At 41.2% G+C, this 14030-nt stretch overlaps 1 protein-coding gene across 4 annotated transcripts in view; it reads left to right on the top strand.

Moving 5' to 3' along the window:
- The window catches only part of VPS41 (VPS41 subunit of HOPS complex), a 496439-nt gene that overhangs the window by 464894 nt on the left and 17515 nt on the right, over positions 1-14030 (top strand). For all 4 annotated transcript variants that reach the window (XM_070726287.1, XM_070726291.1, XM_070726289.1 and 1 more), the window contains 3 exons: positions 800-936; positions 6573-6672; positions 13531-13575. In XM_070726287.1, the coding sequence (XP_070582388.1) occupies positions 800-936; positions 6573-6672; positions 13531-13575 (282 nt within the window). The remainder of the gene's footprint in view (positions 1-799; positions 937-6572; positions 6673-13530; positions 13576-14030) is intronic.

Raw genomic sequence — 14030 nt, forward strand, 5'->3', positions numbered from 1 at the left:
ACTCAAAGCAAAGAGGAAACATCAAACTAACATAGCTTCGGCCCAGTCCACTCAATGCAAAGAGAAAGCATGCCAGCAGTTTGGGGAGTGGCATGAAGTTGGTCACACTCATCCATCTGGCCACACCCACCCAGTCAACCACACCCAGTGAGTGGCATCACGCTGGCCACACCTACCCAGTCAGCCACATCCACCCAGTTGGCCACAGCCCTGATGTGACCCTCAAAGAAATTGAGTTTGACACCCCTGTTCTAGAGAGACAAGGGAGATATATCTTATTGAAGGACAATAATGTATACATCTAAATAAACACATAAATAAACACTGGCAGGTTTGAAGTCTAGGAACTTAAATACAAAGTACAGTGAAAAAAATGATATGAATTAGGCAGTGAACAAAGAACAGATATGATTTTATGATGTAGAATGAAAAGACCTTATGGAATACGGGAGAATGGATTACAGTAAAACTATCAAGATTATTCTTGCTACAATCAAAGAGAAAATATGAATAAAAGGAGACCCATATTAAAACCAAGATGTCTAAAAAACCTAGATTTCAGCAAAAAAATTAACAGTATTTCAGACTGTCCTCTCAATTTATTCAAAGAATTCGATCTACAAGAAAACCTAGAGTGGGGGGAAAACATAGCTTATCTTTATTTAAATAAAAGTCCTATAGATAATTAGATATTTCATAGAGACATTTTTAGTTTTCCATTTATTTTCCATTCTCTGCTTTTAAGAATAATGTACGTACACTTAAGATTTTGACTTAAATATCCTCTGTGTTTTTACAGCTTTTATTACAGGCTTGTTAAACAATATAGGTACTCATGTTGACCCTATTCTCCTAATTCATCGTATTAAGGAAAGTATGGAGATTCCAAACCTGAGAGATTCATTAGTAAAGATTCTTCAGGATTATAATTTGCAGGTAAAATTTAAGATTATGGCTGCCTTTATCGATTCCTCCACTCATGTCACAACTGAGTATATTTTTGTGAAGAATAAAAGAAGCTTTTAAGGAACAGATGACAAGACAATTTAAAGAATAATCAGGCCATAAAAATAATTGTCTCATTCTACTGCATCCTACTCAAGCCAACTTTAAATCCTGGATACCATAGTCTAAAAAGAACGTTAATAAATGGGAAAAAGTACAGAAGAGAACCAAGATACTAAGGGGAATGAAAATCAAGGCCTGTAAAGAATGGTGAAAGAAACTAAATACCGTATATACTCGAGTATAAGCCGAGTTTTTCAGCCCAAAAATTAGCTGAAAAACACAACCTCGGCTTATACTCGGGTCATTGACAAAGTCACCACAAGAGGGCGCCATTGCTTGAGCCAGAGCGAGGAGGCACCAGCTTTTGTCCCCTCTCGCACCCTGTAGGAGCTGTTGGAGGGGTGGAGCTCGTGCCTTCTCCCTGGCTCAAGCAAAGGAGGCAACCATTTGCTCCAACCGAGAGGGGGGAAAAGCAATGGGAAGCCGGTGAGGTCGTGTGTGTGTGTGTGTGTGTGTGTCTGTGTGTGTGTGTCTGTGTGTGTATGCCCCCTCTCCCCCCCACCGTGAAAAAAGCCAGCTACCTCTTGCTGAAACCCAGAGGCTTTTTTAAAAAACTCCCTGTGTGTATTTGTCAACAGGTTTACAGTAACTATTCCTTGCTCTCTCTGCATTGCCCTTAGTTGGATTAAAAAGGCCCCCTGCTGTCAGATTCTCCTCCCCCTCCTTTGAAAGGATTTAAACTGTTTAAAAAATGGTATTTTGTGGTAGTTGCTGTCCTTGCTTGGATAGGATCTAATAATGTGAAGCATTTTACATATTTTAAAAATGAGTTTGATTCTAAATAGGACCTGCATATTTAGGATACAAAACCACAAGAGCTGTCTGTGTTTAGCAAGTTTTGCTTGTCTCGCTAGTCTGTCTGTCTCCCTGTCTGTCTCCCTGTCTGTCTGTCTGTCTGTCTGTCTGTCTGTCTATCTATCTATCTATCTATCTATCTATCTATCTATCTATCTATCTATCTGGTTTTCTATGCTGATAACCTCACAGCAGCTAATGCTGAAGCTCTTCTTTGGATACACTTATTTGTTTGTTTGTTTGTTTGTTTGTTTATTTAATTGGATTTGTACGCCATCCCTCTCCAAGGACTCAGGGTGGCTCACAGCATATATAAAAACAGAACAATAATGTAAATCCAATTAATGATGAGAAGGAATCCAGTTTTGAAGGATTTTAACTCTTAGGTTTTAGCTTTGTTGCTGATCGAGCTACTTTTTTTACTTTTTAATTTATTGTTAATATTGTTAATTTGTTTACCCTCTTTTAAATTTACAGAGCTAGTTTACTGGTTTTCTTTAAAATAAATATTCTAAAACATGTCTCAATTAATGTAATTTTATTGTTTTCCATTTTTATAAGTTACCAGTAGCCACTGCATTTTCTAACCTCGGCTTATACTCGGGTCAATACGTTTTCCCAGTTTTTGTGGCAAAAATTGGTGCCTCGGCTTATACTCGGGTCGCCTTATACTCGAGTATATACGGTATATAAACTTGCAGAAAAGAAGATTGAAGGGAAATGTTATAGCAATCTTTGAATATGGAAAGAGTTGTCAAATGGAGGAGAACTATGTCGTCCAAGAAAACAGCAGCAGAATTTAATTATAGGAAACTAGATTCAAATTAGAAATGAGTTATTTCTTGATAATAAAAGCCATCAATCAGTGGAATAGGCTGCCTCTCAAAGGAATATATTTAATTTTACTTGGAGATCTTTAAATAGAAACTCAATAACCATCTACATGAATTCCTTTAGCAGATATACCAAGCAAGAGTCAGAGCAATCTAAGATCCATTCACACTATGATTTTCTTTGAAAAAAATGATCATCAAGGCCAATAAGTGCCAAATCATTACCCATGTTCACTATTTGGTTTACATACTGGTATCTCCTCATTCAAAGGAAGCTCATGAAATTTCATATTTGACAATATTGCTCAAGCAATTCTAGTCATCAAGATATGGTTTGCATGAGGTAGTATGCTTGCTACTGTTTTTATAGAAGTAGCATGAAGATCACTAAATTTGGTAATGATATTGTCCTCACTGACAATAATTTAAGCCTATCTAATAATGGCAGTATTATGAGATGGTATTCTAATATTGATTGCAGGGCAAGACAAAGTTGTCTGTCTATAATTAAAAAGTAAGTAAGTTAAAGCTGCATTCTAAAACTCTGTATTTTATATCTCACTATTCAATAAAGTGAATATTAACTCATAAATAAAGTAAGAGTTCTGGCAACTGCAGTTTAATTTATATAGCCATAATTGTGTGTTCTCTTAAAGTAGAGCCACTCGTGTATCAAAAGTGACACATGCCTTGGAGCAGTATATACCTAGTAGAAAATACATTGCCGTTCACTGGCAATGTTTTTTTATTATAATTAAATCACAATAGACACTCTGACAGATCTGCCAGGGTGAGCAAGATTACATTGAATTTTAAGCAATAAAGCAATAATTTCCTAATTTTTACATTTCACATGTGCACACAGGCACATGCATGCGTGCGCACACTCTCACAAACACACACATACAAAGGATCCTGTATTTTCAACACGCACACAACAGGCTTCAAAAACCTGAATATTTTGCTTCGATAAATTATGAAAAAATGATCTTTCAGGGTGAGCTGTAGGATTTCTAATACTCTAGTAAACTAAATTTTAAATAAAATACGTTCTTGCTTTCTTTATCTTCCATATATTCATATTTCAACTAGTATGGACTTTTCAGGCTGAGTTGGCTCCTTCACTTATTTGACAGATAAACTTTCCATAATAAAAATATTAAATATGTACAGAGCATAGGCTCTTCACAGCTGACATACTTAGATTTTTCTACATGATAACAAAACATTGTATGAGGAAATCATCACAAGATTCTTATTTGAATAGTTTACATCTCCTATTCTCTGGATCCAGGCAATGGAGCAAATGACTAAATACAAAATTGCAAGCTGTTGGGTTCTTTTTTTAAATAAACTTGTAAAAATTAATCTAATGGATGTCAGAGAAACCCTTTCACGTGTTTAGTATATGGCTGCACTTTTGCATAATGGGAAAATTGCTTTTGTTGTCATTGGGGGGGTAACTTTTCTTATGAAAATTCATTTTATTAATTCATCCAGAAAATAAGTGTATTTGGGTACTGCTGAAGCAATTTATGTGATGCTTGTTTTCAGAGGGTGAAAAGTCACTGCAACTTTTTCACAGAACATTTTTCAGATCTCATTTGCTAATAATGAGCATATTTTACACCCCTTTGAATTCAGGAATAAATTGCCATTGATCCTAGCTCAGATTCTTAATATTGATATTGATCTGAGCCATTGACATTACAGAGATTATCATGTTATTTTAGCCACTTCAGGTTATATTAAAAATAGCTCTTGCATTACAAAATAACAACAATGTATGCAGCACAAAGAATCAGACACATTTATTCTTTTAAAAAAATCATTTTTTTAGACTAGCATCACAGTACATTTGACATTTTGCAATCAATAATACAGAAAAGCAAACTGCAGTATTTGTGGTTATTATTATATATGCCTTGACTTCCTAGGCTTAGGAAATGAAGAGGTATATATAAAATTCACTCTTTGTCCTTTTATTTTTATAACATTTTATTGTTCAGTTATATCCTGCTCTTCAACAGCTCATTTTTTCTAAAATGTGGTGGGAGAAAAATCTGATTATAGATTAATTAAATAAAATCTGCTGGTGGTGTTTTGGGATGTCACAGGTTTTAGCTGGGTGAGATGACTAATACAGAGCCTCTTTTCACAATTATATGATATAAGTAGGAAAATGTGGGGAGAAACACCCCATATGAACATCCTGGTTTTGGCAATAGACTTGTACTTGTCTTTAATTCTGGCTTCAAAGGCTGTGTTTCTTAAATTTGACAACTTTAAGATGAGTGAGTTGAACTTCCAGAATTCCCAGCATAATAGCTGTAGAATTCTGGGAACTGAAATCTACATGTTTTAAGATGAATAAATACTGTCTTGTTAACTCATTATAGTATATTCTTTTTTGATTAAAGGCAGTGTTATGACAAAGAAGAAATAATATCTGTAGAAATCAAAGAAATGAAAAGTTTTACAACTCTCTGTTAATGCAGAGGTTCTCAAACTGTTTTGTGATCTACTTCCAAGGTGATGAACAAATTAGTCAAAAAGCCTAATGGATAAAGATTAAAAAAGTATTGTCAAAACTTGGTCACTTTTTATTTGTGCAAGGCCAAAATATTTGAGAGTCCTATGATGTATAAATTACAATTCAATTATTTAAAAAGTGTTTATATCTTATAATCCTAATTATTTAGTTTCATAGAGGGGTTACAAATAGCTTTATGATTTTAGAAGATTACAGTAGCATAAAATCTGAGAACTTTTGCACTAGTACATAGAATTCTTAATCTTTGGACAATCATTAAAAATTGGCAGACAAATGGTAAGAATGAGAGGTTTTTTTATAACAAAATGTGAAATGAAATTGTCTCAAAGACAATAAGGTTCAGTCATGAGCATGGTTTCCCTACTGATTTCCCAGACTTCCGGACACTTGCTTTCATTTCTCCTTTGTTTACTTGGGTCAAATAATTAGAATACTTGATCCTAACCCAGATATACTGCCGTTAATGCACGGCTTCAAATAATAATTAGTTAATTAGTTAATCTGTTATTTCTTCTAAGACAAAGCTTTAGCAAAAGGAAATTTTAAAATGAGATAGAATGAAAAATATTGCAGAAAGTAGAAGCAATAGATATCAATATGTAAAAGATTAAATAAAATTTAATTGATTAATCAATTAGGAATATTCATCTAAAATTGATTGGATAGCTATTTGTTAGAAGGCTATGTTGCTCCTGATATAGATTTCCTTTAATTATTATAATGTAGCTGATTAAGAAAATGTAGATGCTGTTTTCAAAAAAGATATTAAATGCTATTGTCAAAAGTGACATTAAAATGTATCAGAAAATATGAATTAATTCATTTGAAGATATCTATATCTTTCTTAAGAAAACTTATGGAAAAATGTTTTATCCTGAAATTCTAGTAGGATTGTTGTTGTGAGTTACAAAATTGATTCCGACCCATTATGAAACTATGGACAACATTCCATCAGGCCTTCCTGTTCTCTACCATCCTCTGTAGTCCATTTAAGCTCACACCTATTGCTTCAGTGACTTCATCCATCCATCTCATTCTTGGTCGTCCCTTTCCTATTTTGCCCTCAATCTTTCCCAGCATTAGGCTCTTCTTAAGTGAGTTCTTCCTTCTCATTTGGTGGCCAAAGTATTTGAGTTTCATCTTCAGTAGGATTACACATATTGTTCAGTATTATGACATGTACTTAACATTGATTATGCTTAATTTTAATTATTCCTTTTTTAAAGCTCCAGAAGTCACTATCTTTAATAATAATAAAATAGTAATAAAATTTTAAAATCTGTTGACAAATTATCATATAATTGTGTTTTTGTCTTTCCTAGATTTTGCTTCGAGAAGGATGCAAGAAGATACTTGTGGCTGACTCTCTTTCTTTGTTGAAAAAGATGCACCGAACACAAATGCGTGGAGTACTTGCGGATGGTAAATTCCATAAATTGTTGCAAATATTGAAATACAGTGATACCTCATCTTACAAACACCTCTTCATACAAACTTTTCGTGATACGAACCGGGCGTTCAGGGTTTTTTTGCTTCTTCTCACGAACCATTTTCATCTTACGAACCCTCGCTTCTCTCCCGGCTGCTGCTGCTGCAAGCAGTGGCCAAAACAAGCGATTTTAAGTTTGCAGGCTCTGATGATCCTAGGGGAACTGGAGCCAGGCTTTGCCGTGCGGGGTCTTCACCCCTCATCCATTCTGCTAGAAAACGGCGCGTCCAAGGAGCTCTCCACAGTCACCCCAGGGTGGCGGGTGGATAAAGAAAGGCTAGCGAAGTCCTCGGAAGGCAGCAAAAGAGGGGGGGTGGGAGAAGCCAGGCTTACGGTGTCCTTTGAAAGCAATGGGGAGGGATGGGAGTCCCTCGCAGTCGGTGTGGTGTGGAGCGTCTCATTGCAGCATCTTCCATGCCAGAGCCCTCCCAGAACAGGCCTTGATCCCGGGCTGCATGCTCGCAGAGCTGCCAGTAGTTTCCCTTCAGGAAGAGAGCACGCCTCCCCCTCCCCTGGTCACTTCTGCAGCGGCCAAAAGAGAGCTTTGTAATATAATAAAAACTATCTTTAAAAAAAAAACAAAAGAGAGCGGTGCCCATGGAATCCTTAGATGACTGTGCCTCCAGAGCTGCTGCCTGCCCACAGCGCCCCACAAGTGGCTCAAAGCAGCGACTGCAATAGGCGCTTGGGTCCACTGCCAAAGGCCGGAGAGGGAGGCAGCCTCCTCCCTTTCTCTCCTCCCCCTGGCATGGCGGTGGCATTCGGCAGGCTACCCAGCATTTTTACCAGCCGGGAAACAGGCAAGGCGAGTTTGCAGACGGGTCCTGCAAGTGGCGCTCAAGGCAGCAAGATGCACGTATCATGCCGCCTTGATTGCATCAGCAGAATCTCGCCCGCCTGCTCTGTTTAGGGTGACCCACTCCCTTCTTAATCAGGGGGGAGTTGGGGAGCTCTTGCACAGTAGTGCCGAGGACTTTAATACATTTTTCGCTGATAAAGTCGCTCGGATCCAGGCGGACCTCGACTCTGATTGGATAGCAGAGTCAACTGACAATGAGTCAGTCAAGATGACTGGGGCCTGTACTTGTCCATGTGTCTGGGAAGAATCTGATCTGGTGGCACCTGATGAAGTGGACAAGGCCATTGGAGCTGTGAGTTCCGCCACCTGCTTACTGGATCCATGTCCCTCCTGGCTGGTCTCGGCCAGCAGGGAACTGACGCAGAGCTGGGTCCAGGAGATTATCAATGCTTCTTTGGGGGAGTCCTTTACGGCTCCGTACAAGGAGGCACTTGTGTGCCCCCTTCTCAAGAAGCCTTCCCTGGGCCCAGCCGTACTTAATAACTATCGTCCAGTCTCCAACCTTCCCTTTATGAGGAAGGTTGTTGAGAAGGTGGTGGCGCTCCAGCTCCAGCGGTCCTTGGAAGAAGCTGATTATCTAGGTCCTCAGCAGTCAGGTTTCAGGCCCGGTTACAGCATGGAAACTGCTTTGGTCGTGTTGATGGATGATCTCTGGCGGGCCCGGGACAGGGGTTTATCCTCTGTCCTGGTGCTTCTTGACCTCTCAGCAGCTTTTGATACCATCGACCATGGTATCCTTCTGCTCCGGTTGGAGGGGGTGGGAGTGGGAGGCACTGTCCTTCAGTGGTTCTCCTCCTACCTCTCCGGTCGGTTGCAGTCGGTGTTAGTGGGAGGTCAGAGGTCGACCTCGAGGTCTCTCCCTTGCAGGGTGCCTCAGGGGTCAGTCCTCGCCCCCTGCTTTTTAATATCTACATGAAACCGATGGGGGAGATCATCCAAGGGCATGGGGTGAGGTATCATCAGTACGCTGATGATACCCAGCTGTACATCTCCACCCCATGTCCTGTCAATGAAGCAGTGGAAGTGATGTCCTGGTGCCTGGAGGCTGTTGGGGCCTGGATGGGTGTCAACAGACTCAAACTCAACCCTGATAAGATGGAGTGGCTGTGGGTTTTGCCTCCCAAGGACAACTCCATCTGCCCATCCATTACCCTTTGGGGGAGAAGTATTGACCGCCTGAGAGAGGGTCCGCAACTTGGGTGTCCTCCTCGATCCGCAGCTCACACTAGAGAACCATCTTTCAGCTGTGGCAAGGGGGGCGTTTGGCCAGGTTCGCCTGGTGCACCAGTTGCGGCCCTATTTGGACCGGGAGTCACTGCTCACAGTCACTCATGCCCTCATCACCTCAAGGCTCGACTACTGTAATGCTCTCTACATGGGGCTACCTTTGAAGAGTGTTTGGAAACTTCAGATCGTGTAGAATGCAGCTACGAGAGCAATCATGGGCTTCTCTAATATGCCCATGTTACTCCAACACTCCGCAGTCTGCATTGGCTGCCGATCAGTTTCCGGTCACAATTCAAAGTGTTGGTTATGACCTATAAAGCCCTTCATGGCATCGGACCAGGATATCTGTGGGACCGCCTTCTGCAGAAACTAATCCCAGCAACCTGTTAGGTCCCACAGAGTTGGCCTTCTCCGGGTCCCGTCGACGAAACAATGTCATCTGGCAGGACCCAGGGGAAGAGCCTTCTCTGTGGCAGCCCTGACCCTCTGGAACCAACTCCCCTCAGAGATTAGGACTGCCCCCACTCTCCTTGCCTTTCGCAAACTCCTTAAAACCCACCTCTGTCGTCTGGCATGGGGAAATTGATTCCCCTGGGCCCTCTCCACTTTATGTATGGTCTGTATGAGATGTATGATTGTTTTTTATATTAAGGATTTTTAAATGGTTTTTAACTATTGGATTTGTATTGTTTTGCTGTTGTAAGCCACTCCGAGTCTCCGGAGAGGGGTGGCATACAAATCTAATAAATTACAATAACAATAATAACAACAATAACAACAACAACAACAATAATAATAATAATAATAATAATAATAATAATAATACATAGTTACACTGTCTGGCTTGGTGCAGTGTAACACTTGTTTGACTGTTGTGTTCCATAGTACCTTGTGGAACTTGGGATGCTGCCCTCTTTACATAAGGACATCTAGTTTATATGGCGAGATATCTAGATTGCAGTCCTTAGTTTGTAGCTTGCAGTCAGAAGTGGAAAGATTGTCCCAGCCACATGCTGTAACGCAGCCATGTGTGCAGCCTCCACTTCCTCAGCGCCCTTGAGAAGGAGGGCTTTGTGGACAACTGTCAGTTCAGGAAGATTACGTGCAGTGGAGCACAAACATAGCAATTTTGGTCTCTCTGTATCTAATTCCTATAACGTTCTTGCGGATTTAAATGGTAAGGATGTTGCAGATATTGGCGAGGCCCCTCAGGCGGAGGATGAGGGGATGTTCCAAGGGGAAGTTGTTGTAAGTTAGGTGCATAGTGTTACCAAAACATCAAGTGCAGTTAGTAGAAATAAAAAGAGGATGCATTTTCTTGTAGGTGAGTCGACTGTTAGAGGTGTTGATTTGGGACAGAGTAAGGATGTGGTGAAGCTGATGAGTTGTCTCCCATGGGCCACTGCCAGCAGGGGCAGGAGGCGGATTACAAATATTGTCAAGGCTGTGAGTAAAGGTAATAACGTTGATATGGTGGTGCATCTTGCCACAAATGATTTGTCCCAGAAAAATATTAATGTAGTAAAAAAGAGATTTCCAATGTCTTAGCGTAGAGCTGGCAGAATAACTGATTCAGTGACTTTCTCAGAGATGTTACCAGTTTATGGTCAGGAGGATAAAACAACTTGTATCACAGAGTTTAATGTGTGGTTAAGGCAGTGGTGTAAAGCTGAAGGTTTTGGCTATGTAAGTCATGATGTCAGTAGGTGGTCTAATAGGGAGTTGTTTAAGAGGGATGGTTTGCATCCATCAAAAAGAGGTACCCAGGTGCTCGGTGAGGAGTTCATAACTTTTTTGGACAGGCATTTAAACTAAGTAAAGATGACAGAGATGTAACCGATGTGGATGATTTCTGTCCCCGAACAATGAGGATAAATCAGTTTCTTGAAGTTTATGAAAAGGGAGCTGTAAATAAAATAGATGTGGTTGTTGATGATAAGGGGCAAACTAATAATGATATTAATGTTCTTTGGGTAATGTGCATGAATGCTTGAAGCTTGAACAACAAGCTCTGTGAGTTAATGGCCATATCTAGAGATCCTGCCTAAAAGCCATGAGCGGAAAGAAATCCTCCGGGAAGGAAAGCAGCTCTCATTCCTGGCAAGCGGGCGAAGTAGATGTTATCTTCTCGACGAGCTTCTCTCTTTCCCACAGGATGATCCTAGAACCCCAGAGGGCCTCCCAGACACAAAAACTTGGAGAAGACGCACGTACAAACGGCCCGTGCGTTTCCTTCCCTTGCAGTCATTGCAGCCAGACAGTAACTCTGGATTTTCGGTCTTTGTGGAAGGCTCTCCAAGAGACACTTCTGCTGCCCCTCTCGCTGTCCCTGCATGGACCGCGTCGTTCCAGGGGAGCGAAGCCTTTTCTCGAAGGGGGGGCAGAGGAGGAGAAGGGGGCCAACCACTCTTTTCACTCTCCTGCTACAGGATTGGGCGAATGGGGTCAGGAAAATTTGGGCAGGCTGTAGCCATTGGCCTGCTGCCCCGAGCCAGTCTTGCCCTGTTCTGGCACAGCGCCAACAGCTCAGGCTGAGCCATCCAGGAACCAGGCAATGCAGCTTCCACACGGCGGGAGCTTCGGAGAAAGGGCGCCCGCGTCTCCTACTTTCCTGCTTCTCCCATGGCAGTCGCAGTCTTTAACCACCTGCAGGGTGCCGTGGGCAGGCAGCAGCTCTGGAGGCACAGCCACCTAAGGACGCCATGGGCCCCACTCTTTTTTGGCTGCCGCAGCAGAAGTGACCACTGGGGGGGAGGTGAATCGCGTTCTCTCTCCTTCTAGGAAAACTACTGGCAGCTGTCACTTAAAGTCGTTCACAAGAAAGAAAAAAGGAGACAATGAGGCCGCCTTGCATTTTCGCAAATCCCGGTGCATCGACCAGGCTGCCTAGAACGCTTATAGTTGTAGGCAGAGCAGAGACAGACACCTTCTACTCATTTCTCCAGTGGACAATCACTCTGTCCACTTGCTCCCAAGTAAAGGTCCTTGGCTGTTTCTCTCTCCCTCCCCATCCCAAACGGCAGCCCTCCGGTGGTGAAATTCGGCAGGCTACCCGGTTTTTTTACGCAGACTGTATAGGGATAGAGCTGGAGAGGAGAAAAGTCATGGGAGGCTGCAGTTTGAGTTGGAGCCCCTTCAGGTTTCTGAATTGGACTGTTGAATCATTGTCCTTATGCTTAAAAGTCATGTAGCCTGTCCAGGTCTGGCTGGGCCACCCAGACATTTAAAAGAGTGATTTGAAATGCCAGGTTGGGAGGAGGGCTGCCATTTGAGAGGGGGAGGGAGAGAGAAAGAGCCAAGGACCTTTACTCGGGAGCAAGCGGATGGAGGGAAGAAGCCTTGACAAAGCTAAAGGGTTTTGCTGAGTCCTTGCAAAGAAAGGACCCGTCTGCAAACTCGCCTTGCCTGTTTTCCGGCTGGTAAAAATGCCGGGTAACGTGCCGAATGCTGCCGCCATGCCGGGGGGAGGAGAGAAAGGGAGGAGGCTCCCTCCCTCTCCGGCCTTGGCTCTCTTTTCTGCTCTCGGCCATGCAATTAGGAAGAATTTGGAGAATTGGGTCTGGGAGACAGCGCCGTGGTCCTGGCTGCCGGCATTCATTCTGTCTCTTCCTCCTTCTTCTCCCTGCCCGCTCACACGCGCCCTCACCCCCAGCAGCTGCGCTCCCCGATCAAGAAGCCTTTTCACTTTTTTTGGCCTGTTGGTCTCTTCCACGCATAATTCTGTGCTTGCGTGGGTCCAAAACATCTTCATCCGAATCAATGGAAGATAAGGGAGATTGACTGCCTGGGCTGTGTGCCAAGCCCCCCTCTGCCGAGTCACTCCCACCTTCTTCTTTATCCGAGGAAACTAAACTCTGAACTGACTCTGTCGGCAATAACACATGTGACATGTGCCCACATTCCCTGGGGCAGGAGCTGGGCCACAGCCAACCACAACAGTCACGGAACTAATTAAGTTCATAAGACAAAGTATCACTGTATAAGCCTATCTCTGAGCACCAAGGACTTCATTCCTGAGCTACAAATATTCTCTTCTCTTAAAATTTACCACAGCAGTTGAAGAGATTTTGGAATTATCTCATTATTTCAGTTTATGTATCCTTCAACTAACAGATTTAAGAGCTAAGCCTTTTGCTTGCTATAACAATATTTGAGCAGTATTCTCAATTTTATTAGTTTACAAAATATAGTTAATGAGATATTTATAAGTGCTGAATATATATTAATATTTTCATTGATATCAAAACCTATTTTTTCATATATCGGTAGTCCTTGATTGATAACAACAATTGAGCCTAACATTACTGTTGCTAAGCAAAACAGTTGTTAAGTGACTTTTATCCCATTAATTTTAGTGATTAAGCCGAACATGGCTTCCCCCATTCATTTTGCTTTTTGGAAGCTGTCTGTGAAGGTTATAAGTGGTAATCACATGACCCTGGTATATTGCAACCATCATAAATGCTTGCCAGTTGCCTAGCATCCCTTTTTGATCATGTGACCATGGAGATGCTGCAATTTTTGTACATATAAAAAATGGCCATAAATTACTTTTTTCAATGCTGTTGTAACTTCAAATGGTCACTAAACAATGGTTATAAGTCAAGGACTACCTGTACTAAAAAAATTATCAACTTTGAGAATTACTGCTCAAAACAGAAACCAATGTATTATATTAACCTTTGTATGTCATTTTTTTATATAGAGGAAAATATCTGTGAAATATGCCTTTCTCCTATACTGCCTACAGGTAGGATTATATGATTATACTTTGCATTCACTATACATGTTCTGTAGAGAATAAATACTGACTGGAATCTGTTCAAAATATTTGGTTACTATAATGTTAGTTATTACAAATATTATTTTAGTGCCCAACCAGTAGTCCTTGTCCTGTCTTCTTTTCTTTTCCATTTGCATTTTTTTGCCAGATGAATTCAGTTGAGTAATTTAAGATCTGAGCTAAATGGTATCAAAAAATACCATTTGAACCCTTTCTGATACTTGCTTGAAACAGTTGATATTGCTTCAAGAGATATCTTAAACATTTCAAATTACAGGTAGTTCATGACTTATAACCCATTTTGCAGAATTGGGAAGTGAGTTCACTTCAGTTCCAAATATGAAAAAAAAAGCCTGTGGTTCTCCAAAATTCATAACTCTAGTCTCCACTATCAAAATGTTGCCTCCCAAATTTAAAGTGAT

Source organism: Erythrolamprus reginae, chromosome Z (assembly GCF_031021105.1).
Source record: "Erythrolamprus reginae isolate rEryReg1 chromosome Z, rEryReg1.hap1, whole genome shotgun sequence".
Classification (NCBI taxonomy): Eukaryota; Metazoa; Chordata; class Lepidosauria; order Squamata; family Dipsadidae; genus Erythrolamprus; species Erythrolamprus reginae.